The sequence below is a fragment of the Alexandromys fortis genome, unplaced genomic scaffold (genome assembly GCF_014885135.2).
Source record: "Alexandromys fortis isolate MF-2015 unplaced genomic scaffold, M_Fortis_MF-2015_v1.1 scaffold_26, whole genome shotgun sequence".
Lineage (NCBI taxonomy): Eukaryota > Metazoa > Chordata > Mammalia > Rodentia > Cricetidae > Alexandromys > Alexandromys fortis.
In genome coordinates this window covers 7,245,078-7,272,331 of record NW_026067894.1, presented here as the reverse complement: position 1 = coordinate 7,272,331, position 27,254 = coordinate 7,245,078, and the positions used below count along the sequence as shown (strand labels likewise).

Sequence of the window (27,254 nt, the reverse complement as noted above, 5' to 3'; positions counted from 1 at the left end):
CTCTTGTAGACCAGGCTGGCCTCGAACTCACAGAGATCCGCCTGCCTCTGCCTCCCGAGTGCTGGGATTAAAGGCGTGCGCCACCACCGCCCAGCTAAGACAAAGTTTTTAAAAAAAATATTTATTTATTTATTATGAATGCAGTGGTCTGTCTTCATATATGACTGCAGGCCAGAAGAGGGTACCAGACCTCATTACAGATGGCTGTGAGCCACCATGTGGTTGCTGGGAATTGAACTCAGGACCTCTGGAAGAGCAGCCAGTGCTCATAACCTCTGAGCCATCTCTTCAGCCCTGTTAAATTATTTTTGAGGCAGGGTCTTATATGTAGGCCAGGCTGGTTTGGAACTCTCAGTGCTCCTGCTTCTCCTCCCAATTGCTAGGGTTATTTATTTATTTTTTATTGTTTTGTTTTTGAGACAGGGTTCCTCTGTCTAGCCCTGGCTGTCCTGGAACTCACTCTGTAGACCAGGCTGGCCTTAAACTCAGAGATCCACCTGCCTCTGCCTCCCAAGTACTGGAATTAAAGGCATGCACCACCATGCCCAACTAGGTTATTATTTATTTATTTTAAAATCTTTTAAAATATTTATTTATTTATATATGTATACAGTGTTCTGCCTGCGCACCAGAAGAGGGCACCAGACCCCATTACAGATGGACGTGAGCCACATTGTAGTTGCTGGGAATTGAACTCAGGACCTCTGGAAGAGCAGTAGCCAGTGCTCTTGACCTCTGAACCATCTCTCCAGCCCCTATTTATTTATTTTTAACAAGTTCATAGAAACGTGGAAAATTAGATGGGCATGGTGGTGCAGACCTGTAATCCTAGCACTCAGGAGGCAGAGGCAGGGGAGTCATGAAGGCCAGTCTGAGCAACATGGTGAGATCCTGTCTGAAAGGACAAAGAGGGCGGAGCCAGTAGAGTGGTTGCTGGGTAAGCCTGAGGGCCTGAGTTCGGATCTCCAGCACCCACATGGAAGCCTGTAACTCATGGGCATGCACACGCGTGTACAAGCCTGTGACACATGGGCACGCACACATGTGTACAAGCCTGTAACACATGGGCATGCACACGCGTGTACAAAGCCACACAAAAAGACAAAAGGAGGGAATCAGGGAAAAGAAAGAGTGGAGGAAGGGAGAGAGATGACGTTTGTACACGGTGTCATTTCTGGATCCTGGCTTTCTTTATTCTCTTTATCTAATGAGGCTAAACTTTGCTCTTCATGGCAAGATAAAATAGACTTTAAGAGAATGTGCTGAGTCGTCAGGGTCCACAAAGTAACAGTGGACCTTTGCGTGCCAAGGAGGTAGGCCTAGTCCTTAAATATGTCCCCAAGGATCAGGTAAATGTTTCAGGGGACAGTTATCCACCCCTCCCCAAGAAGATCTCATGCAGCCCAGGTTGGCCTTGTTCTTGTGTGACTTGGCCAAGGATGACCTTCAACTTCTGATCCTCCTGCCTCCTCCTCCCAAGTGCTGAGATTGTTCGTGGACACCACCACACAAGATTAGTTAGGATACAGTTAACTTTCTGTCTGTCCATCTGTGTTCCCTCCAACCCCCAGCCCCCTCAACCCCCCTACCCCATCCCCAACTCTACCCAGATCTGTTGGCTTGGATGGAAGGTTTTTGTTTTTGTTGTGCTGGGGTGGGACCTTGGGCCTCACACCACCCGCCACCTGCCAGGCCACACTTCATTCCAGGGACAGATTTTTGAAGAACCCATCAGGCTAATCTGAGGGTGGGATTTCTCTAACCATTCTACTGGTATTTATAAAAACAGCAGTTGTGGTTTACCCAGTCCCTAAACGGTATTCAAATTTAGTTCCTGTCCTTTAAATTTCTGCAGCAATCTGCAAGGTGTGTGATTTTGTCATTCCCACAGGGGAGCTAAGAACCAGAGGGTCAGTCAGTGGCCCAAGGTCATGGAGCCTGTGTTTTATGGGATCTGGCATCAGATTTGATTGTCCCTAAAGTCCATCTCCCAACAAGTCTTTCTAAGAAAGTGACCGCTTACTTCCCCCTCGTCCCCCCACCTTACCACAAGGCGAGGTTCCTCTGTGTAGCCCTGGCTGTCCTGAACTTGCTCTGTAGACCAGGCTGGCTTGGAACTCAAAAATCTGCCTGCCTCTGCCCCCTGAGTGCTGGGACCAAAGGCATGCGCCTCCCTTCAGGGCTCGCTTACTCTCTTATTCTTATCTTTCCTATGGATTCCTATGAATTAGGGGTAGGAACCCTCCAGGTGCACCTGCTATCCATCTCCAGACCCCAGCCACTTGGTACCAGCTGGCTTGGCTCTTCCTTTTAGGTATGATCCGGGTACATCACAGCTTTCCAGACAGCAATACACTTCTGCCACCGAGGTGTTGTTTATGACAGAGCCAGAATTTTACTAATGCAGGGGTCAGAAAGAAAGGGAGGAGAGAGTCTGTCCCACCCTCCCAAGACATCACACAGGACACTTCCAGGCTCCACCCCTAGTGTCCCTCACCTGTGCAAGTGCCATTTAGCACTGGGCATCTGGTGATCTCGTGCAGTTCCACAGAGATGTCATTGGCCCCAGGCTCCAGAGAAACACCCCCAGGTACCCAGTGCAATTTGAGGGGCCTAGTGAGTGGGGGTTGCTCTTGCAGTTTGCTGGGCTGGCTGTCCAGGATAGGCAAGGCCTGGCTGCCTGATTGGCAGATCACTCTGGATGCCATAGGATCACTTCCCATCACCCCTTCCCATGTGGCTCCAGCTTGACCTCTGCCCTTGCTTCCTCCTTTCCTCTGGATCTTAGGTCTCTATCTATAGATTAAAGAAGACAGGGCCTAATTCTGAAAATAGATCTATTTATATGGAGTAGTGCCTCTGCCAGGGTCCTAAGGGAAATCAAGCCATGGGGCCTCTATCCTCCTAGAATGTTGCCTCTGGGTTCTGTGTTCAGGGCCTGCCGTGTCTAGGCACACGGGGTTGTGCGTTGGTATTGTCCCTCTCCTGAGGAGTGGCTTCCCTGGTGTAGATCGAGAGGGTAGGACTGAGGGAGACTAGAAGCCTAAGGAAATTATTTACACAAGCCCCTAATGTCTGCTTCAAGTCAGTATATAGCAGTGTTGTTTTGGAGGTGCAGGCGGGTGTCACAGGAGGCAGGCCAGCAGCAGAGGAGCTGATAAGTGTCCAGGTTTGCAGGCAGAGCACTGGGATCCACAGGCATGCATCTTCCCTCCCCACCCTCCCTTGAGTAAGAATCTCTTTATCCCTTAGATTGCACCATCTGAGCACCAAATGGGCGTACTAGGTCCAAGAGACGTTCCCAGAATTGACTATGCAGGGCGGCACTCGAGAGGTAGGCAAGATCTCAGTGAGTTTGAGGCTAGCCTTATCTACTGAGTGAGTTCCAGGACAGCCAGGGCTACACAGTGAAACTCTGTCTTGAAAAACAGGGTAAAAATTGGTCACAATAAACATTTGTCTTCAGCCATCTTTCTCATGTACTCATGACTGGGGGGCGGAAGCCTAAGTCATGTAAACTTGGCACATGTAGGTTCAACAAAGCTAAGGACACTTTGCTGTAGAACTTCCCAGAGCCTCTGCTACGTTCTTGCGCCTTGAGAAGTCCCAGGAGTGGGAGATGGAGCCTGGGAGTGGACTTAAAAGATCACAGGGATCACATGGGCTCCCTATGGCTTCACTGTTCCCCTGGTAGAACAGAAGCCTTGCTGTGCCGGCTGTGTCTAGAAGGGAACGCCAAGGTCTAGTTTCCTTGTGAGCCACCCAAGATGTATTCTGAAGCCAGTCTGCCCCTGCAGACAAAATCGTGGACATGAACAGAGGCCAAATTGTTTTGGCTGAAGTCCAGTCTCTTGGGATAAGGAAGAAGCCTTGGGTGGGTACTGTTAATAGTTCCTGTTAATAGCCCATCTAAAGGACCTGCTTCCTGAGTCCGCCCCGAGTCAGGCTCTCTGGGACGAAGGAGCCCAAGAGGCTCCGTGCTCTCCGTGGCTGAGGAGCCACCATGTGTAGTGGTGCGTGACTGATTGAAATTTTTGTTGTTATTTTGTTTTTCAAGACAGGGTTTCTTTGTGTAGCCCTGGCTGTCTGGAACTCTCTCTGTAGACCAGGCTGGCCTTGAACTTACAGAGATCCACCTGTTTCTGCCTCCTGATCATCAAACTCTAGAAGAAGCATAGAGAGTGGGGTTTAGGGAGGGAGAGCAGGCTCGGGGCAGATTCTGATGTCACCTATACAAGCTCTTGAGTTGTGCAAGTGTCCTTTGGGCGATCAGGGGGAGCAGTGGCGGAGAGGCTGTGAGAACATAAGCGCCTGCATATATGATGGCTGGGACAAAGGTGGCCTTGCCAGACATCTGATAATCCATGGACAGAACTCCTGCATGCTGAGTCTAGAAAGCTTATTGAGGGAGTTGTCTGGGAGATACCAAGAGACACTTGAGTTAATCAATGATGACGTCTTAGTCAGAACACCATGGCCAAAGCAAATGGGGAGGAAAGGGTTTATTTGGCTTATGCTTCCACATCACACATTGTAGTTCATCATCGAAGGAAATCAGAACAGGAACTCAAGCAGGACAGGAACCTGAAGGCAGGAGCTGATGCAGAGGCCTCGGAGGAGTACTGCCTACTGGCTTGCTCCACATGGCTTGCTCAGCCTGCATTTTTATAGACCCCAGGACCACCAGCTCAGGGGTGGCACCACCCCCATGGACTGGTCCCTCCCCCACTGATCGCTACTTAAGAAAATGCCCTATAGGCTTGTCTATATCCTGATCTTATAGGGGCATTTCCCCAGCTGAGACTCCCTCCCTCTTCTCTCGTGATTCTAGCTTGTATCAAGTTGACATAAAACCAGCCAGCAGAGGGCTGGAGAGATGGCTCAGAGGTTAAGAGCACTGGCTGCTCTTCCAGAGGTCCTGAGTTCAATTCCCAGCAACCACATGGTGGCTCACAACCATCTGTACTGAGATCTGGCGCCCTCTTCTGGCGTGCGGGCATACATCGAGGCAGAATGCTGTATACATAATAAATAAATAAATCTAAAAAAACAAACAAACAAACAAACCAAAAAAAAAAACAGCCAGCACAAATGTTAAGCCTGCATGAAGCAGCAGGTGCCAGGCAAATATGCTGTGTTTATGAAAAGACTGAAAAACAGCCCCGTCACCATGTCTTAGACATTAGTTACTTTTTCTTTTCTGTGACAGAATACTTAACAAAAGCACCCAAAGTGAGGAAGGGTTTATTTTGGCTCACAGTCTGAGGGGATACAGTCCATCATAGTCCAGAAGGCATGGCGGCAGGGGCTTCAGGGGTGAGTCTCTAGAGCTGACCACATTGTAGCTGCAGTCAAGAAACAGAAAGAAAGGAGTGCTGGTATTAGTGTGTTTTCTCCTTTTCTTTCTTTCTTTCTTTCTTTCTTTCTTTCTTTCTTTCGTTCGTTTGTTTTTCAAGACAGGGTTTCACTGTAGCTTTGGAACCTGTCCTGGAACTAACTCTTGTAGACCAGGCTGGCCTCAAACTCACAGAGATCCACCTGCCTCTGCCTCCCAAGTGCTGGGATTAAATTCGTACACCACCACTGTCTGGCTAAGAAATAGGTTTTGAGGAGCGAATAGGAGTTTGCCTAGTAGGCCAGATGGAGATGGGGAGGAGACTCGGGAGAGGTAACAGCTTGTGCAAAGTTGTTGCTGCCGGAGTCTGGTGTGGCTGCGATAAGGACCGAGGAATGCTGTGGCTAGGTAGTGAGGCTGGGGGAGGAAGTAGGGGCAGATCACGTGGGGCGGGAGTGGGCGTGGTCAGTGGTGTCCCTGGTAGTGGGAAGAGGTAGTTGGGTCTGATAAGACGGTCATTGTCACCCGGAGTGAACGTGGACGGTGGCTCAAACTCACAGACGGAGAGAGCCTGTCCCCTTCTCCTCCTTGCTCAAGCAGAGAAAACAGCTGGGCTGCTGTGTGGCAACTGGGCTGGAAGGGAAGTGACTGCGGCAGGGAGCTTTATGAGCGATGCAATGGAACGAGGCCCTTCCACGGGTCCTGAGTGTCGGGGGTTCTGTGATGCCTGAGTCGGTAGAGGAAAGAACTCAGCAGGAAGGTGCAGCCTCCGATGAGCTGAGCCCCAGACAGCCGTACAAAAGCGTATTTACTGATTGTCACACAAGGTTGTTTTTCGGGTAAAGTATTTCCTCATACCCAGGTCCCTAGTCTAATTCCTCTGCTTTTCTGAAGGAGAGCATCATGTCCCTGCTGCTTTAGCTCTTTATTGGGTACCATTTGCAGCACACAGTCATCAAGAGCTTTGTGTGCCAGGAGCGTCTTGTGACCGAAGTCATGCAAAGGCTGTAGTGTCCCCTTCAGAAAAACGATTCTGTAAATCATGGAAGACAATCACCGCCTTCCACAACGGTTCTTTAAGGTCGATGTCCTTCTAGCAGACAGCTGTTCACGCTCATGATTTGCCCTAGATAGAGTGACCCTGCTAGACTGGTTCAACTGGGCACCTATGTCAGGCCCTGTTCTGAATGCCAGGGGAGAGAGTTTGCCTTTTCTTTTGGTTTTTCGAGACAGGGTTGCTCTGTGGCTTTGGAGCCTGTCCCGGAACTAGTTCTGTAGACCAGGCTGACCTTGAACTCACAGAGATCCACCTGCCTCTGCCTCCCGAGTGCTAGGATTAAAGGCATGTGCCACAACCGCCCGGCGACAGCTTGCCTTTTTTAAGGGTCTCTTTGGTCTCAGACTCAGCCTAAAGACAGGGTATGGGAGAAGGGAGGAAGTTCGGGGCATCAGAGCCCCAGGTGGAGGAGACACAGGAACTCTGACTTTGCATTGCCCTCTCTCTCAGTTCCCTGCCCAGGGCTCAGGCATGGCGATGGCAGTAGCCCAGAAGTTCAACCACCTGCTGTCCAGCATGTGGCACATGGGCCAGAAGCCCCTGCAGCCAGAGCCCGTGTTCACGGTGGACCGGGCTGAGGTGCCGCCTCTCTTCTGGAAGCCGTACATCTACGCTGGCTACCGGCCGCTGCACCAGACCTGGTGTTTCTACTTCCGCACACTCTTCCAGCGGCACAACGAGGCTGTGAACGTGTGGACCCACCTGCTGGCGGCGCTGGCGCTGCTGCTGCGCCTGGTCATGCTGGTGCGGAGTGCGGACTTCCGGGAAGACCCGCACGCCAGGCCCCTCTTCATCATCGTCCTGGCCTCCTTCACTTACCTCTCCTTCAGCGCCCTGGCGCACCTCCTGCAGGCCAAGTCGGAGTTTTGGCACTACAGCTTCTTCTTCCTGGACTACGTGGGCGTAGCCGTGTACCAGTTTGGCAGTGCCCTGGTGCACTTCTACTATGCCATCGAGCCCACCTGGCATGCCCAGGTACAGGCCATCTTCCTGCCCATGGCTGCCTTCTTGGCCTGGCTTTCCTGTGCGGGCTCCTGCTACAACAAGTACAGCCAGAAACCAGGCCTGCTGGGCCGCATTTTCCAGGAGGTGCCCTCAGCGCTGGCCTATGCTCTGGACATCAGCCCCGTGGTGCACCGCATCATAGTGTCCCCTCTCCCTGCTGAGGAGGACCCCGCACTTCTCTATCACAAGTGCCAGGTGGTTTTCTTTCTTCTGGCCGCTGCGTTTTTCTCCACTGTCATGCCCGAGAGTTGGTTCCCCGGCAGCTGCCACATCTTTGGGCAGGGACACCAAGTTTTCCATGTCTTTTTGGTGCTGTGCACACTGGCTCAGCTAGAGGCGGTGACGCTGGACTATCAGGCCCGGAGGCCCATCTATGAGCCTCTGCATGCCCGTTGGCCCCACAACTTCTCGGGCCTCTTCCTGCTCACTGCGGGGAGCAGCGTTCTCACAGCCCTGCTCCTCAGCCAGCTGGTGCGGCGCAAACTCCATCAGAAGACTAAGTGAAAAGCAGCGTGGGCAGGAGCTGGCAGGGGGAGAGATGGCGCTAGGGACAAGGGCCTGGACTTGGCTCCAGATGGGGACAAGGTCTGGTAAAGTTTTTCCTATCTGGCAGGCTATGACTCCCTGCCTACAAGCTCAATGGCCAAAGTGGCGCTAGCCAGTACTCGGATCCGGAGATTGACTGGTATAGAGTCCCTGGCTAGTTCCCTGCCCTGGGAGTGGAAGAGAAAAGGGAGAAGATCTTCCTGACTGTCCATTCCTTGCCTCCTCTCACTGATAACGGTTGGGGTTCAGCTTTGGTTGGGGTTTCCAGGTTGTTGGGTGGGAGATGAGACTTTGGCCAGTGTCAGATTTGAACCTAAAGGGAGGGGCCACCTTCTACTATATTTCCTTGGTGGAGGGGAAAGAAACAGGCCAAAAGATGGGTAGCATTTTAATCTTCCTGTCTTCTGCACCCGAGCCTGGATCCCTGGGCTCCAGAGAGTCTCCAAAGACAAAAGATCCCCTCCGCTGCCCACATCGGTTCATCACAGCCCTAGCCTTAAGCCTCTCATCCAGCATTGGCCTGTGGGTCCTGTACGCTCTTTCCAGCTTCTCTCCCACAGTTCTCAGATGGGATTCCAAGTTCTGTCTCCTTAGCTCTGTTTCCCAGGACTCCAGGCTCTGGCGCCTTATGGAGCTGTTTAAGGAAGCTCCGAAGCCAGGCTAACCATAGTACTGCCTGGGGCATTCAGAATCCTGGGCTGGGGAGAGTGGGGAGTCTGCTCCCTGAGCTTAGACAGGCATTCCAGGCAGAAGCAGACACCTGGGCCCAGACCCAGAGACACAGAGCAGGGGTTCAGTGGGGCTGGAGGTAAGGCTGGAGTCTGGTCCCTGGTATGTTCTAGATTCAATAAAGCAACTAAGACAACAGCTTCCTCTGTTTTTGACTCAAGCTCCAGGGAGGGACCCCATTCACAAAGAGGTTTTTTGTTTTATTTTGTTTGTTTTTAGAGTTGTTTTCAGTGAACACATCTTATGCCTCTTTTTAAAAAAAAATTCTTGTGCCGGGCAGTGGTGGCACTTGCCTTTAATCCCAGCACTCGGGAGGCAGAGTCAGGCGGATCTCTGGGAGTTCGAGGCCAGCCTGGTCTACAACAGCTAGTTCCAGGACAGGCTCAATAGCTACAGTGAAATCCTGTCTCGACCAAAAAAGAAAAAAAATTCTGTGGGAGGGCGTCCTCTCTTGGAGTTACAGACAGTTGTGAGCTGCCATGTAGGTGCTGGGAATTGAACCCCTATCCTCTGGAAGAGCACTCTTAACTGCTGAGCAATCTGTCCAACACCCAAAGGAGGGTTTTTTTCTTTTGAAGCTGCAGGGTGCTGAGGGGTTGTTGTGGAGCAGGGGATTTTATGTTTATCTGAGTATAAAACTGATGTGGAGAATGTGTGTGGGTGTGTGTGTATGAAGTATATACATATTTGGCATTTTGAGGGATTGAAGAGCAGTTTTAAAATTAACTAAATTTTAGAGGTAGTTGAAATAGTGTTTAAAATCTAAGGGTTGAGGACAAGGCTCAGTGGTAGAATGGCAGCCTGGGAAGAAGAGAGACCCCGTCTCAGAGAGGACTGGTGATCGAGCTGATTGTAGATCAATCCCCAGCACGGCAAATGAACAATCGGCTAGGACATATCCTTCCACCGACAACACATTCCGGGGCTCTTCATAGACGACACAGGAAACTTACACATGTGAAAGTGTATATTAAATGACATGTATAAAATTTATAAGAGATATACACCTGAGGCTGGAGAGATGCTTGGTGGTTAAGAGTGTGGACTGCCCTTCCAGAAGATCTGAGTTAGATTTCCCACACACGTTGGGTGGCTCACAATCCCCGGGACCTCCAGCCCTAAGGGTACAATGCCTCTGAAGGAATCATCGCTCACTTGTACACCCCCCCACACATAATTACACATAATTGTAACATACTTATACTTAGTTTTGCTTTGAACTCACAGAAACCTGCCTCTGCTTCCCAAGCAAGCGCTGGCATTAACACCCTTCCACCATGCGTTACAAGCACCCTATCAAATGAGCCATATCCTCACTCTTTGATTTCAATTTTTATTTCATGCTTTCAAAAATCTTCCGTGTAGTAGCTCAGTGACTCTTACATGCCAATTAGTGGCAACCTTGAGTGCCAGGTAGCTAGGTCAGTGATGGGACCCGGATGTTTGGAGTGGGGTCCAGAGCCTGGTTCCATGGCTCTGGGGCTGCAGCTCAGGGCTGGAGAGATGGCTCAGTTGTTAAGAGCACTGGATGCTTTCCCAGAGGACCGGGGTTTGATTCCCAGTACCTATATGGCAGCTCAGGAGATCTGACTGCTCTGCCCTCGTAGACACACACGCCTATATATAATTAAAAATTTATATATACACACATCTATGTGTAATAGGTGTACATACAAATATATGAAATATGTATATAGTTTACATATACATACACATACATATGAAACATGAGCAGTCCTGCCAAACCAAACGCGGTGGCGACCCACGCACGCAGAGAGCTTTCTAGACCTCTCTCTGCTCCAGAGTCCACACAGTGGATAATAAGGCGGGAAAAGGAGTCTCTCTAGGGCACTGGGCGTGGTCGGGGGCGGGGCCTACGTCTTGGCGGCCGCGGCGGGGCCCCGCCTCCCGCAGCGGCGCGAGATCCAAACGCGTCGGCGCAAACGGCGGCTGCAGTGTGCGCGGTTTGGGGCCGCCATGGGACGCAGAGGGCCCAAGGAGAAGAAGGAGGAGGCGTGTGGCGTGTGGCTGGACGCGGCGGCGCTGAAGAGGCGGAAGGTGCAGGTGGGCCGCAGGGGTTGAAGCGGCACGCGGGCTTTGGGGACGCCCGACGGGAGGGGGCCGGCATGGAGGGAGGACGGCTTCGGGGCCACGGGCTGCGCGCGGCCTAAGCCGGCGCCTAAGTCGTCCTATGGCATCCTGGGAGAGGTCAACTAGGGTCACCCGCAGGGTGTGTTCTCCCCAGCCTGCCAGAACGTCGAAAATGCAGGGCGAGGATCTGGCCCAACGTTAAACGGGCATCCCTGGGGTGCTGGAGACTGTAGTGGGCATTTAATATGCGTTGCCTGTGTCGTTGATCTTTTCCCAGTGAAGGAGGGTTGAGTATGCCAGGTTCGCCTGATTAGGTCATTACCAACACGTGTGAGATAGTTGTTTAGCCTTTCCTGCTGGCCATTATGGCAGGTTTCAGGTAATGTTACTTTTTGTGAGACAGCTGGTCCATATAACCAGGCAGGACGTGGACTCGGAAAGATTACTGCTGACTCGGGACTGTTAAAGGCTATTTTTCCCCTCTTAAGAACATTTTTGGAATCGGTATTTTATTGACGCGCTCTGAAATTTAAAGGTGTGGCGTGTACAGTGATAGGCGCTCTATTGATGCGCTCTGAAATTTAAAGGTGTGGCGTGTACAGTGACAGGTGCTCTATTGATGCGCTCTGCAAGTTAGAGGTGCGGTACGCACAATGAGGCGTAGTCTTGTCTTGCCCTGGAATTACTGTAGTTTTTCAGTGATTTCTGTGTCTGCAACAAGCAAATGCATCTTTTTTAAAAATAGTTTATTTAAATTCATTTTGTGTGCATTGGTTTGAAGGTGTCAGGTGCCCTGGAACTGGAGTTTGAGACAGTTGTGAGCTGCCGTGTGGGTGCTGGGAATTGAACCTAGGTCCTTTGGAAGAGCAGCCAGTGCTCTTAACCACTGAGCCATCTCTCTAGCCTGTGTGTGTGTGTGTGTTAAGATTTTAAAATTTTTTTGTTTATGCATACATGCCTGTATGGATGACCTTGGAGGTGAGCTGGAGTTTTGTGGGTTCTTGAACCTGAACTTGGGGCCTGTGGAAGAGCATCAGGCTCTCATAACCACTGAGCCATGTCAGCAACCTGTAACTTTGTCTTTATTTCTTGCTTCATGAATGTTTTCATAGAGCTGCCTTGTGCCTTTGTAATATTACAAATATTAAATGCCATTCATTGTATGCAGTGATATTACTTTAGTAAACCCAGGATGCCATAAGAAAATACTGTAGTCTAGATGGTTTAAACAGCAGAATTGGTTTCTCAGTTCTAAGGATTGCGAGTCTTGATAGCAGGGTGTCATCATACTCCTGTCTGATGAGGATTCTTGCAGTGTGCTTAGGTGACACTGTGGTGTATGTGTGGGTCCATGCATGGAGAAAGAAACAGCAGGCTCTCTAGTGTCGTGAGAGACCCACTTGGCCTCATTCAATACTAATTACTTCCCAAAGGTACCATCTCATTGGGAGTTAATGCTTCAGTGTATGAACTCCATGTGGCCAGTGTCCATAGCGCTGTGTACGCGTGTGTGTCTGTGTCTTATGTGACTCCCTGTGTCTAATGTGTCTTCCTGTATCTTTTCAGTAGTTCCTAATTGATGAAAAGTTGTCTTCCATCTTTTGCTATTTCAAACAGCTTATGAGCTAGGTTTGATGGCATGTGACCCAGAAGCTGGAGGCAAGAGGATTGCGTGTTGAGGCCATCTTTGAATGGGTGATTTCCAGGTCAGCTTGGACTATTCAGTGAAACTGTCTTGGGAAATAACAAAACAAACATAAAACCCATGGAAACAGAGACTGTGTGTTTGTTTCCCGGCTTCCCAGACCCGAATAATCACAGAAACTATATTAATTAAATACTGTTTGGACAATAGCTCAAGTGTGTTCCTAGCTAACTCATATCTTAAATTAACCCATTTCTATTAATCTGTGTATCACCACGAGGCTGTGGCTTACCAGTAAGGTTCCGGTGGCATATTTCTCCTTCAACAGCTACATGGCATCTCCTTGACTCTGCCTACTCTCTATATCTGTGTTGGGATTTCCCACCTGGCTTTACTGTGCCAAGCCATTGGCTGAAATAGCTTTACCATCAACCAATAAATGCAACACATATACAGAAGGACATCCCACATCAAACCTAAAAGCCATTTCTGTGACAAGATGTTATACATCCTTTTCCCTCACCATCTACACCATATATATGTATATATATGTTTTCTTTGGTATCCTGTGTAATTATTACTATTTTTGTTTGTTTTCTTTTTATGTAGCCCAGATTGGTCTGGAGCTCCCCATGTAGACCAGACTGGCCTTTAAGTTATCTTGGTCCTCCTGCTGAGATGACAGTTTATGCTATCACATGGAGCCCTTGGTAATATTTAAAGAAAACAGGAAATGCTAGTATTTCTCTGGGCTCTGTGAGCTTCTCCAGAGCAAATGACTGTGGTTTGTGGAATGCATAGCAGGTAAACAACCCTGGGCTTGGGATTGGCATCTAAATGGGGTAGCTTTTTGGGGCCTGACTCAGCCCGTGGGATCTGACATCATCTGTGGGAAATGGTGTCAGGATGAATTGCGGTAGAGGACACTTGGCTGGTGTTTGCTGCCCGGATTGTTTTCTAGGCTGTGAGGAAAAAGCCACACACTTAGTGTTGGGAATGTTTTCTTCCTTCTGCATTCTCATAAAACACTGCAGAGCAGAGAAGAGCACCACGGCACCTCTAACAGAATACAGAACCCTGCCTTTTCTGGAGCAGCCAGCAGGGAGGTCACAGAGCAAAGCTACTGGCCAGTGCTTTGGAAAACCTGCCTCTCCCCTCTTGGTCTCTGAACAAGGCTGACTTTCCTTTTGGAGCGAATGAGGGAAGCACACCCTTTCAGCCTATGTTTAGAGTAGGTTTGTGTCTTATCTGTTCTCACTACCACAGACATGCAGTGTTGGCCTCACCACCTAGGTTTTGGTACAGCAGATAGTTGTTTTCCTTCCTTCCTTCCTTCCTTCCTTCCTTCCTTCCTTCCTTCTTTCTTTCTTTCTTTCTTCCTTTCTTCCTTTCTTCCTTTCTTCCTTTCTTCCTTTCTTTTTCTTTTTAAATTTAAAAAGTATTTAGCCAGGCATGGTAGCACAGGCTTGTAACCCCAGCATGTAGGAAATGGGGATAGGCAAAATCAAAAGAGTTCAAGGCCACTGGGCTACTTGACAGACACCCATACATACTTATTAAAATAAAACCAAACAAATAATACTGAATTGTTTTAAAAACAAAAGGCCTCATTGGTGGTAGCTATAGTTAACAGGTTGGTATCCTTCAAGACATGTGTATATAAGTATTGTCCCCCTAATCTAGTGGGTGTTTGAAACCTCTATACTGAACCCTATATATGCTTTATGCCCTCAAATTCATAGAACTCCGCCTGCCTCTGTCTCCTGAGTGAGTGCTGGGTTATTATTTTGAGAGAGAGTTTCACTGTAGCTCTGACTGCCCTGGAACTCACTATATAGATGAGGCTGGCCTCTCCCAAGTCCTGGAATTAAAAGTGTGTCCCTATGAAGGGTGAGATTTATTGTTCTCTAGTTATGTGTAGGTGTGCGTGCCTGTGTTGGGGTATGTGCACATGGATGCAGGTGTCTGGCCAGAGGTCCCCTGGAAATGGAGTCAAAGGCAATTGTGAACTGCCTGATTGTAGGTACTAGAACCAAACTTGGATCCTTTGGTAAACCAGCAAGCACTGTTGACTCTACAGCCCTTATGAAGAAAGGGTTTCACATAGTACAGGTTGGCCTTGAGCTCATACAAGGTCAAGGATGACCTAAACTTCTGATTACCCATCTCTGTCTCCTGGATGCTGAATTTTAAGCCTGTGCTGTTATGCCCAATTTTATAGGGTGCTAGGGATCAAATTCGGTGCTTTATGTATGCTAGATAACCACTCTACCCACTGAAATCCACCCCTAGCCCTCAAGTTTGAACCTTCTACAGAACAATAATAGAAGTAGCTCTAACAAATGCTGTTATGAGAGGCATGCAAACGCTGTCTCTCAGTTCTCATGGGGAGAGTAGAATATATGGTGTAAATACAGTGGAGAAAGATGTTTCACATCCTGCTGCAGTAGGATGGTGTAGAAATTTACCACCATGCTGAGAATAATTCAAATTAAAACTGTTTATTTCTGTGACTTCCATTAATATGTTAGGCTTGAGTTGCTGAGACACAGAAAGCAAAACCTCGAGTATTAGGGATTTCCTCACACGGTCACAACTGCCCACCTCCCGCTAGGTACAGAGAGCTTTCCACATAGCCCTACAAGTTATGACAGTATGATACCTCAAAAGGCTAATTGATGTAACTTCTAAGTTTTATATTTAACTGTGCTTCTTCTGTGTAAAAACACTGAAAAATATCCACTGCCTCCTTGCAGCACTAGGAATTGAATCTAGGGCCTCGCACATGCCAGGCAAGTGCTCTGCCACTAAGCTGCTTTCCCAGCCTTTTTTGTCGTTTGTATGCATGTGTGTGTATGTATGATCCACTGTGTACATGTGAACACACCCTAGTGAGCCTTAGGGAAAAGGGTTTTTCCTACACGTTAGAGACAACACAAATTTAAGATGATTAATATATTTGCCAGCTCCATTGTGTGACATTTAAATGTCACTATAATTAAAGGACATGATCAGGAGAAATGGAATTGTGAGCATACCACTTCGGCTGAGTTGCCGTCAGTTTCTAGGCCAGTGCAGTGGATCACTGACCGCCGCCCTGATCTTGGCAGCTCCATTAGCATTCATCCAGTCAGCACATTCTCTGCTGGGCTGTCAGATGGAGTTAGAGTTCTTCCCTCCGGTCCTCCTCCCATCCTATCATTTTGTCCTTGGATTGAACATAGGGCCTCTCTCTACCACCTACTATATCCTCAGTTCTGTCCCCTTCCTCTCTTCAGACAAGGACCCACTATGTTCCCAAACTCAAAATCTTCCAGCCTCAGCTTCCCACATAGTGGGATTATGAGAGTATGCCCCAATGCCAAGTTTATAGTCAGATTTCTTACCCTGTCTCTCACATGCTCCGGAATGACCATTTGCTCAGTTTAATTTACTCCATCCCCCATAACAACCAGATGCTCCCTTCAGTCCTTCGAGCGCCGTTTCAGTGTGTATGCTCTCACGCCATTCAGCTTTCACCTGGTCCATTTCTCTGCCTCATTCTGTCTACTTCAGCCGTACTGATCTTGCTGTTCTCTGGGTACCTCTGCCTGGTGCCTTTGCACTTCTCTGCCTGTGTGGAGGGATTAGAAGGTTCCATTGCTCTATTCTGTGTGTGCTCAGATCAGTGAGTTCTTCTTAGCCACCATAAAGTAGGAGCCTTGGTGCCGAAAGCACACACTCCCTCACTGTCTTTATTTTTTTTTAATATTTATTTATTACGTATACAATATTCTGTCTGTGTGTATGCCTGCATTCCAGAAGAGGGCACCAGATCCCATTACAGATGGTTGTGAGCCACCATGTGGTTGCTGGGAATTGAACTCAGGACCTTTGGAATAGCAAGCGATGCTCTTAACCTCTGAGCCATCTCTCCAGCCCCACTGTCTTTATTTTTCACCATAGCACTGTTCATCAGACATACAACATGCTGTATATTTAACCCGTCCTTTGGTGCATTTCTCTCCATCTGCACGAATGTCCAGCAGGTGGTCTGCCAAGCAGTTATCTGCTGAGTGAACACAGTGGTCCAGCTTTGCGTTCTCTGCTCCTGTTCCAGTGTCTTACTCTTTCACTCTGCGGAATGAGTGGGAGGACTTTGAGCTTTTGGGGATAGAAATCATCTGGAGAGCTCCAGGAGTGTGGCTGTGGGAGTGGTTAACGCTCCCCTTTCTGACACTGCCTCATTTCTTCCTGATAGAGTGGCAGAGTCCAAGATGGCAGCACCTGTGGGAGCTCATGCTCTATGTCATCCTGGCACCCATTTTAATTAGAAGTTACATTTTTCTTATGCCGGCAGCGGAGGCCATTGACTATAACAGGTCTCAAGCTTGTCCTCTAACCTGGGACCTCTGAGTTCCTCTGTGTGCTAGATCCAGTTTCCTGCCCTATACAGCTCTTTGCTGGTGACCAGTTCCCTGAGGGACAGCCAGATGTGGCCTGTCTGACGGGCTTTGCTGACCTTCCCTACTTGACACTGACTGGTACTAACCACCACCTTCTAGAACTTATATCTGCTTGCTTTAAGTGCACCAATTGAAACTCTCCAAGTAAAACTTGTTTGAATAATGTCCTGGACTGTGTAAAAGGCATGGGCCCCATGAGTCCTCTGTCCTGCCTTGGGATTATGGTCATGCACACCCATACTCATCAAAGAATAAAATCAACACACACACATCCCATGCTGACAGACCTCCAACTTACTTGCTGTATTGAAGAGAATGATCTTGAACTAATGATCCTTCTGTCTCTACCTCCCAAGTTCTGGAATTACAGGCACGTACCACCAAGCCTGGCTCATAGGCAGGCTTTCTTCAGCAGTACAGAGTACACATAGACATAGTATCTGTCTTTATGTTCAGATACGAGAATCATCCAAGGACTTTGTACCTGAGTCGCTCTCTGTTCTGAGAGTGCTCAGTCGCTCCCCAAGGCTATAGGTATTCTCAGACAGCTAGAGCTGACAGTGTCATTGTCTGCCAGCACTTTGAATTTCCTTTAGTGCCTACCAAAGATGACCCGTGGTTTAGACGAGATATTCCCATAGTCTTGGCCATCTGAATACTTGGTCCTAGGTTGGTACTGTTTTGGGATGCTTAGGAGCTGTGGCCTTATTTTAGAGGAAGTGTGTCAGTGGAGGCAAGCTTTGAGAATTTAAGGCCGGGTGTCATTTCTAGCTTGTGCTCTCTGCCTCATGCTTGCAATTCAAGATGTGATCCCTCAGCTAGGAAGGGATCCTTCCAGCTGCCACACTTGGCCATGACAGACCCTTAACCCTCTGGAATTGTAAATAAAATTCCTATAACCTGCCTTGGCATGATGTTTTAGCACAGGATTAGAAAAGTAACTAATGACCAACCTAGCAAAACTGTTTGTTTGTTTATATGTAGCTATTTATTACACTGTGTAGCCCTGGCTGGTCTGGAACTCACTATGTAGACTAGGCTGGCCTTACCTGCTTCTGCCTGCTGAGTGCTGAACTTGAAGGCTTGCGCTACCGAGCCTGGCTGTAAAAAGCTTTATTCTCAGATATTTTGCCAATTGAGGGCTTACAATTTTCTGACCTGTAGTTTTCTTTATAGGATTTAGCATATATGTAGTAACTATTTATTAATAGCTTGTTTTCTCTTCAAAGCTCCATACTTGTCCAGGGCAGAGTCTGTTTTGTTTTCATTTCAGCATCTTGCATGTAGACACTCAAATATCATTCACAATATTTCACATATTTAAGATGTGTGTGTTCCTATAAAACTGAAGACCCATATGCCAGTGTGGGCGTCTTCAAATGTGTTGGCTAGGTTCCAAGAGTGAGCATCTCCAGGGAGCAAGGCAGCAGTGCGTGCATTCTCGTTTGGAGGTTCAGGATAGTCACAGGATTTCCCCCATATTCAAGGTGAAACAATAAGGACCTCTTTCACGTAAAAATAGGATGGTCACATTAGCCGAGAACATATGACATGGAAACTCGTGACTGTTTTCCCTGGGTTGTGGGAACTCCAGTGTCTTGGCCTTGTGTGAGCTTTGGGAATCATTCAGCCTGCAGTTTGAGCTGGCTGTTTCCCAAATACAAGTGTAGCCTGAGCAGAGACTGAAGGGATCTCTGTAGATGTCTGGAAGTCATCTCTGAACTGCAGATCTTACCTCAGCTTCCCCAAGTCCCAATCTCATGTTGACTTAGCTCACGAAGACCGCAGTGCTCAGCATAGGTACATATTGACCTGGAAAGTGCTTCCAAACAGAAAGCTGTGCAGCGTTGGTGCTGTTTTATGGCTTGTATTTTACTACTATTTTTTTTAGCATACAAAGCAGCAGGTGTTTTTTTTTGTTCCATTTCCTGGTACCACCTTCATTACTACATCTCTTTCCTGGGCCAACCCTTCTGCCTTCAGTATTTTCACTACCATACACATTTTATCACCCTCACTGCTTCTTAGTTTGTGTTTTCTCCTTCCATAGGTCCTTTTCTAGTTTCCTGGAATTTAACTCCAGCCCCCACACCGGTGTGAATTTGTACAAATTAGAACTTAAATCTGCCTTCATGAGAGCACAGGCTGTATTTCTATTTCTGAGGCTTTGTTGCCTCACAATGTAAGTTTCCCAGTTCTATTCATTTTCTTGAAAATTGCATAATTTCATTTTTTTAAGGTTAAATAATTCTATTATGTATGTATACCACATTTTCATTACCCGTTCTCACCTGTTGATGGACCTCTGGGTTGATCACGTCTCCTTAGTGTTGGGAATTGGACAGCAATAAACATGGATGAGCAAGTATGGCTGCAGTAGGTTCTAACCTCGGGGCATGTGCTCAGGAGTGGAAGAGGTGAGTCACATGCTAGTTCTGGTTCTGGATTTTTTTTTGAGAAAGGTCCATAGTGATTTCCACGGTGGCTGCATTGCGTTACACACCCACCAACAGTGAATAAGGGTTCCTTTTTACCCACACTTGTTGTCATTTTTTCCCTTTAAATTTTATTTTAGTTTATTAGTATGGGTGTTTTGCCTACACATGTGACTTTGTACTGGGTACATGCCTGGGGCCCTCAGACAAGAGTTCTTGTCTGAGATCTCCTGGAACTGGAGTTGTAGACCATTGTTAGCTGCCAGGAATATTGGTGCTGGGAATTGGACCTGGGTCCTCTGGAAGAGTAGTAGCCAATGCTCTTAGTTGCTGGAGCCATCTCTCCAGCCCTGTACTGGCTGGTTTTATGTCAACTTGACACAAGCTAAAGTCAGCAGAGAGGAAGGAGCCTCAACTGAAAAACTGCCTCCATAAGATCGAGCTGTAAGGCATTTTCTTCATTAGTGATTGTTGAGGGCAGGACCCAGCCCATTGTGAGTAGTAACATCCCTGGCTAATGGTTCTGCCATCTATAAGAAAGCAGGCTCAGCAAGCCATGTAGAGCAAGCCAGTAAGCGGCACTCCTCCATGGCCTCTGCATCAGCTCCTGTCTCCGGGTTCCTGTCCTGCTTGACTTCCTGTTCTGACAGATTTTGGTGATGAACAACAATGTGGAAGTATAAGACAAGAACTCATTTCTCCCCAACTTTTTTTGGTCATGGTGTTTCATTGCAGTAATCGAAACATAACTAAGATAAGCCCCTTATTTTTGTTCTTGATAGCTGAAAAGGGTTAGATGGAATATCAGAGTCGTTTATTTTGAGACAAGGTTTCTCTGTGTAGTCCTGGCTGTCCTGGAATTCATTCTGTAGACTAGACTGGCCTTGAACTCAGATCTGGTTGGCTCTGCCTCCTGAGATTAAAGGAGTGCACCACCACCGCCCAGCATCAGAGTAGTTTTAATTTGTATTTCTCTAACCACTAAAGATTGAATTTTTTTTTTGTTTTGTTTTGTTTTTTTGTTTTGTTTTTCGAGACAGGGTTTCTCTGTGGTTTTGGAGCCTGTCCTGGAACTAACTCTTGTAGACCAGGCTGGTCTCAAACTCACAGAGATCCACCAGCCTCTGCCTCCCAAGTGCTGGGATTAAAGGCATGCGCCACCACCGCACGGCGATATTGAATATTTTTATATTCATTTGAGAACTATTCACAGTTCCTTCACACATTTTAATTTTATTGTTTATTTTTAAGGTAGGGTCTTTTTCTGTAGTCCTGACTACTCTGGACTCACACTCATGGAAATCCTCCTGCCTCTGTTTAAAGGTGTGTCTGTGTGTGGATATGTGCTTGTGAATGCAGATACCCACAGAGGCTAGAGAGTGTCAGATTTCCTGGAGCTGGAGTTACAGACTGATGGGAGCTGCCTGATGTGGGTACTGGAAATCAAATTCTAGTCCTCTGCAAGAGCAATATGTGCTCTTAACTGCCAAGCCATGTCTATAGCCTCTCCTTAGTGTCTATTTCTTGACTGGGTTTATTTTCTTGTTGTTTAGTTGTTGGAGCTTTTAATGTATTATAGATACTAATAATGTCATATATATATATATGGCAAAATTTTTCTCCTTTTCTGTAGACCGTCTCTTCTTTCAATTAACTGTTTACTATAAAGAAGCTTTTTAATTTCAGGAGGTTCTATTTGTTAATTGGTTCTATATTCTGAACAACTGGAGTTATACTCAGAAAAAGTGTATTTTCTCTACTTTTTCCCTGAGCAGTTCTAGTTCTTACATTAAGGTCTTTGATCAGTTTGAAGTTGGCTTGTGTTGAGAGAGATGGGCCTAGTTTCATTGTTTTACAGCTTTCCCCAGCACCTTGTTAGAGACTCCAGTTAGTATTTTATCTATTTTTATATATATATATATATATATATATATATATATATATATATATATGACTCTCTATATATATAATGACTGTAGCTGCCTGTGTTAATGTTTTATTCTCGTCTGTTGATCTACATGTGTGTTTTTGTGCAAGTACCATGCTCTTTATTACTATAGCTCTGAAGCATAACTTGGAATCGGGTGTGGCAAGATCTCCTGCATTCTTGTTACTCAGCATTGCTTTGGCTATCCAGAGTCTTTAGTGATTCCAAATGAATTTTAAGGTTTTTTTCCTCTTCTGTGAAGAACGATGTTGGTGTTTTGATGGGGGTGGCATGGGATTTATAGATTGGTAAGTTTCCTGTGGGTTAATTTTGGCTCACGTTGGAGGGGATAGTACCTGTGGTGGTCATTTGGTCGCCTTGCACCTGCAGTTAGTAGCAGAGAATGACTGCTGGTGGTTCAGCCAGCTTTCTCCTTTTTCTGCATGGCGCTGCCTATCTTAAGAGTGAGTCTTCCCACCTCAGTTAATTTAAAATAATCCCGCATGGCTAGAAGTGAACCTAATCTAGTTAATTCCTTCCCAGTGTGCCCCAGAAGCTTGCCTCCTAGGCTGTTTTAACTCTTGTCAAATGGACAGTATTAATGACCAAGGTAAGGTAGCCATTTTCACAGTATCAGTTCTTGGAAGTCATGAGCATGGAAGATCTTTTCTCTGAGTGTTTTATTAAAGTTTCCATTATAGAGATTTTTCAATTATTTGGTTAAGTTTATGCCAAAGTATTCTTTCCTGAGGTAATTTTGGATATGCTTTCTTCCTTGGCATACTTGTTATTGGCATATAGGAAGGCTACAGAAGGATGTATGCTAATGTATCTTGACGCCTTGCTGAAAGTATTTATCAGTTCTTAAGGTTTTCTGGCAGTGTGTAGAGCCTCTATGTACAGATCATCATTTACGAGAAGGGATCTTTGGCGTTTCCTATGTGTGCCCCTTCCATTTGCTTTTTTTATTCTCTAGCTAAGATTGCTAACACTGGTTCAGAGTAGAAAAAGTAGACAGACACCTTTGACTTTCTCCTGATTTTAGTGATGCTTTGAATTTTTCCTTATGTACTGCAATAATGGCTATAGGTTTGTCATGTCACTTTTATGTTTGTTTCTTCTGAGTTTCTTTAGGACTTTTGACCATAAAGGGTTAGACTGATTTGAACCCAACCCATGTGGTCCTGTGGCCATGTTCTGAACCATTGAAACCATTTGAAAACCACTGAAAATGTATCAACTGCCAGTACAGAATTATTCTAAATCTAAAGAAGAGTGCCTCATTTTTGGATACTTTGATAAATTCTTTTTGGTTAGCCTTATTGATAAGTGTTGGAAATTGGTAAGACTGGGCTACTTGGAATATGTGATTCCTGAGGTCAGGATCCTCAAGATGGCAGGAAGTAGTGGGAGGTGATGTCCTACCTAGAGGACAGGGTGAACTAATATGAGTCACTGATATAGTAATAGGTTCAATTATTTTTCTCCCTCAGACACATTTAATCAAACCAGGCACCAAAATGCTGACATTGCTTCCTGGAGAGAGAAAATGTGATATTTCTTTTATTCAAAGAAGAAGCACTCGGCAGACCAGTATTGCATCCTTTGTCACCTTGCAACCAGGTATGGTGACCCGCCTGGGAATATTTCATTATCTGAGGAGCAGAACAAATGTGTTCATTTCTCCATGTTGAAATATTTATGAACTGTAGATGTTGCTCTGGAAAAGGAATATATTATACATGCTTTTTATATGTGTGCTTTGCTGGTTCTGTTCTGCTCCGTCTAATTTTAACTATTTGTATTTACCAACAGCAGTGAGGAGGGGTATACGTGAGAGCTCAGAGCCAGGTGGAGGGGGTGGGCCCACTCTTGGGTGTCACTCAGGATTGTATAAACAGAATGTGCACTATTCCTCTTCCACATAAAACTTACACTTTTACATAACAAGGAAAGCTTCCTCTGTACCCCCAAAATCAACTTTCCCCAGTTACAAAATCTTGTGTATTTATTTTATATACTGTTGAAGTCTAAGAAAAAACGAGTGTTCTCACAGAACAGTTTCTGCAGTGTAACTTATTAGGAGAGGACAAAAATAAACCTACCATTCTGCTTTTTAAAACTGTATCTTGATATAATTTGTGTAGAATGGGAATCTGTTTCATTCATTCTTAAGGGAGAACAGGATGCATCCTACACTTAATGAAATGGACTAGCAAGACGCTAGTTTTTCAGTTTGTAACTGGTTGATTTAGCATCCTAATATAATATCTTCATTGGCTTTCTCATGAAATGTCTGAATTGTGGAAAAGCTACATTTATTTTTATCATTACCAGGAAATTTTAGAGTTTGATAATGATTTTATGACCTTACAAAATATCTGCCGAGAATATTTCCTTAAGGGTAATATTTGGATTTGTGTTAGCTAGTGGCAGGATCAATGTTCAATAGGAACCATAGTAAATAAAAAGTTTAAAAAGAAAAACTATTTTGCCCTGTGTTAAAAAGCATGTAACAAAAACTGAGTTGGAGAAGTTGGCCATGGTCTAACTGTAAACCACACTTGACATATTAGGTAGATGTAGGTCACTCGGAGCATCCACGTGTTTGAGTAGGGGAATATATGACGGAAGTTTTAGAGCGTTCAGCAGAGAAAAGCAAGACTGAAAACAGGACTATTAGCCATGAAGTTATTGCAAGAGTCTAGGACTCCTGTACCCAGCAGTAATAGCAGCTGATACTGGTCTCAGAAAACAACAAAATCCTGCTCAGGGCAATTTTTTTAGTGGAATTATCTTTTGTTTCATTAGGAATGGCAAATGGGGGGAACCAGAAGAGCATTTTATCTCTCAAAGAAAATCAGATCAACAAAGAATGCAAGAGAACCCAGGGATTGGATTGCTTAGTATCACCTTTGACCACGTCAGCTCCTGCAGACATCCAGGAAGCTGGACATTCTCCTCCATCTCCCCAGTTCTCTAGCTGCCACAGTTTGGAAAAACCGTCTTTGACTACAACATCTTCACCCCAGCCTGACATCCTGATGGATGCTGGACTAAGTAAAGCCTCCCTGACTTCTTCCTTTACCCAGGACATGGACGGTTATTGTTTGCTGGACCGAAGAGAGGCCAGAAAGAAAAAGGAATGGCTTCATGGATCTAAGACAAACTGTCCAGGCATGGGAAGCCACATTAGACCATCTGGGGGTAAATGCTATCAGCCCTTGGACAAAGCTGAACTGGGAGAAAAAGGGACTGCCAAGGAAAACAGGCAGGCCTCTATGCGTCTTCAAACCTACAGGTTAGAATCCTGGAGTAGGAAAAAACCGCTGTCGGTGGCAAAAAGCCCTCTTCTTTCTGAGTTTCCCTGGGATAGTGAACGGAATGAGAGGGACTCCTGGAGTCATCTTTTCACTGAGGATTCCCAAGGCCAGCAGGTCATTGCCCACAACACTAAAATGCCTTTGCAAGATATAACCAATGATAGGAATCAAGGCTTGGGGCCGTTTCCTGACAGCCCTCAGGCTCAGTGCCAAGAGGAGCTTACTCTGTTACAGCTACAGCCAAACCTGCTCTTTACCCAGGACTCTGAAGGTAATCGGGTTATCAGACACTAGTTTTAAATGTTTGTGTGGGTGTATCTTGAAGTGGCAGAGATGGAGGGGAGAGGAGGGTTTAGGTGAGAGGCCATGTGAGCTGAAGCAGTTGTCATTATGGAACATTGTGCTCATGTAAATAAAGCAAGCAGTGTGCGGTAGACATGCTTTTCTCTCAGGAAGGTGACTGGTGCATTCCATTGGATGGATGCCAACTGAGACAGTAGGACAGAACTGTTGGCTGAAATCACTTCTCAGTTCAGAGTTGCTACTCTGTTCTTCCAGAGGCCTGGCTCTATTTGCTTGCTACAGATATGTTCTTTTCTCACCTCTGGCTGGACCACACAAGCATGAGCTTGGGACTATTATTCCCAACTGCATTTTAAGAGATGTATCCCTCCCCAACCCAGGTGTTTGGAGCTAGCTGGTGGGAGGGCACATGATCCTTTTTCTTTTTAATGGTAACTATATACATTGTTGACCTGGAACTGGAGAGATGGCTCAGCAATTGAGCATTTGCTACCTCTGTAAAGACCCAGGTTCAGTTCCCAGCATCCACATGACCTCTGCAGGCACCGAGCACACATGTGGTACACAGACATAAAATGAAATCAGTTAAAAACAAGTTGTTTGCTCTATCTTCCCATTCCCAAATCTGAGCTGTGTAATAACCTAGTTTTTTTATTACTCCCTGCCCCGTCCCCCCAGAAGAGGGAGGTTCCTTTTGGAAAACTGTGAAGCTGGATCTAGTGATAATTCAAAAAGTAACTTTTAGCTGGGTATGACAACTTAGGAGACAGGATTTCCATGAGTTCAAGGCCAACTCACAGCCACTTAGGGAATACTCAACCAGCCTGAGCTAGAATGACACTGTGGTTTGAAAGAAAATGGCAACAAAGGGAGTGACACTATTAGGAGGTATGGCCTTGTTGGGGTAGGTGTGGTCTTATTGGAGGAAGTGTGTCACTGTGGGGGTAGGCTATGAGGTTTCTTGTTTTCAAACTTTCCTTGGAGGTGGTGGTCAGTCCACTTCTTGTTGCAAGATGTAACTCTCAGTTCCAGCTGCCTGCACGCTGCCATGTTCCCCTTCATGATCATAATGGACTGAATCTCTGAAACTGTAAGTAAGCCACCTCAAATGTTTTTATTTTTAAAAGTTGCCATGTTCACAGCAATAAGAAACCTAACTAGGGGGCTGGAGAGATGGCTCAGCGGTTAAGAGCACTACCTGCTCTTCCAAAGGTCCTGAGTTCAATTCCCAGCAACCACATGGTGGTTCACAACCATCTGTAATTAGGTCTTCTGGCCTTCAGGCAGAATATTGTACACATAATAAAAAAAAAAAAAGAAACCTAACTAAAACAGACATCCTGGCTGGGCGATGGTGGTGCATGCCTTTAATCCCAGTACTTGGGAGGCAGAGACAGGCAGATCTCTGTGAGTTCAAGGTCTACCTGGTCTACAGAATGAGGTCCAGGACAGGCTCCAAAGCTACAGAGAAGGTCTGGAGAGATGGCTCAGAGGTTAAGAGAACTGACTGTTGTTCCAGAGGTCATGAATTCAATTTCCCAGCAACCACATAATGGCTCACACCCATCTATAATGATATCTGGTGCCCAGATTATATAAATAAAAGGGGGGTCTTTTTAAAAAAAATAGAGAAACCCCCACATATCCTGCTCAAAAAGAAAAGGGAACACTGATGTGCAATTACATGTCCCACACCAGAGACCAGCTTCCAAGAGTCCTATCTCGTTTACATGGATTCCAAGCTCAGATCATCAGGCTTGAGTGGCAAGACTTTCTTTTTCTGAGCCATTTTGCCAGCCCAATATAGCCAAGGTATCCTGGAACTCACTTTGTAGACCATGTTGGCCTCGAACTCAGAGCTCCAATGGCATGTGCCTTCTGAGTGCTGGGATTAAAGGTGTGTGCCATCACCATCTGGTCCCAAGTCAGCTTTTTAGTAACTGGTGTCAACTGTCCTGTGTTCTATCTACCCCAGCACCACCGTTCGTGTAGCCGTAAATAGCCTCTAGGATGTGCAAACACAGTGCTAAATAATGGAACCTACTCTAGGAGATTGTGGAAATTTTCTATGGAAAGGAGGACAAAACCCTTTAGAATAAAATGTCTGGGTGTTTTCTCTGAATGTATGTCTGTTTACCTCATGTGAGCCTGATACCTATGAGACCAGAAGTGTCAGATCCCTGGGACCGGAGGAACAAATGACTGGTGCTGGGAATTCAACCTGGTTCTTGGAAGAGCAACCAATGGTCTTGACCTCTGGGTCATTTCTTCAGCCCCAGGAAACTTCCTCCTACGGCAGTGGTTCTCAATATGTGGGTCCCTTTAGGATTGTGTATTAGGTGTCCTGCATATCAGATATTTACATTATGATTCATAACAGTAGCAACAGAATAATTTTATGGTGGGGGTGTCA

General features: G+C 46.4%; 2 protein-coding genes across 3 annotated transcripts in view; both read left to right on the top strand.

Annotated features, from left to right (window-relative positions):
- Paqr7 (progestin and adipoQ receptor family member 7) overlaps positions 1 to 8,810 on the top strand; it is a 10,893-nt gene extending 2,083 nt beyond the window's left edge. The window contains exon 2 of the mRNA XM_050155266.1: positions 6,843 to 8,810. Within this exon, the coding sequence (XP_050011223.1) occupies positions 6,864 to 7,901 (1,038 nt within the window). The 5' untranslated portion in view covers positions 6,843 to 6,863 and the 3' untranslated portion in view covers positions 7,902 to 8,810. The remainder of the gene's footprint in view (positions 1 to 6,842) is intronic.
- A 1,794-nt stretch (positions 8,811 to 10,604) lies between these two features.
- Positions 10,605 to 27,245, top strand: Aunip (aurora kinase A and ninein interacting protein). 2 transcript variants are annotated; one of them, XM_050152054.1, is made up of 3 exons: positions 10,605 to 10,730; positions 22,709 to 22,838; positions 24,027 to 27,245. In XM_050152054.1, exons 1-3 carry the CDS (start codon positions 10,650 to 10,652, stop codon positions 24,830 to 24,832), a joined length of 1,017 nt encoding a protein of 338 aa, XP_050008011.1. In that variant the 5' UTR covers positions 10,605 to 10,649; the 3' UTR covers positions 24,833 to 27,245. The 2 variants fall into 2 exon arrangements, with proteins under 2 accessions (XP_050008011.1, XP_050008003.1); XM_050152046.1 differs by having other exon boundaries at positions 10,612 to 10,736.
- The last annotated feature ends 9 nt before the right edge of the window (positions 27,246 to 27,254 follow it).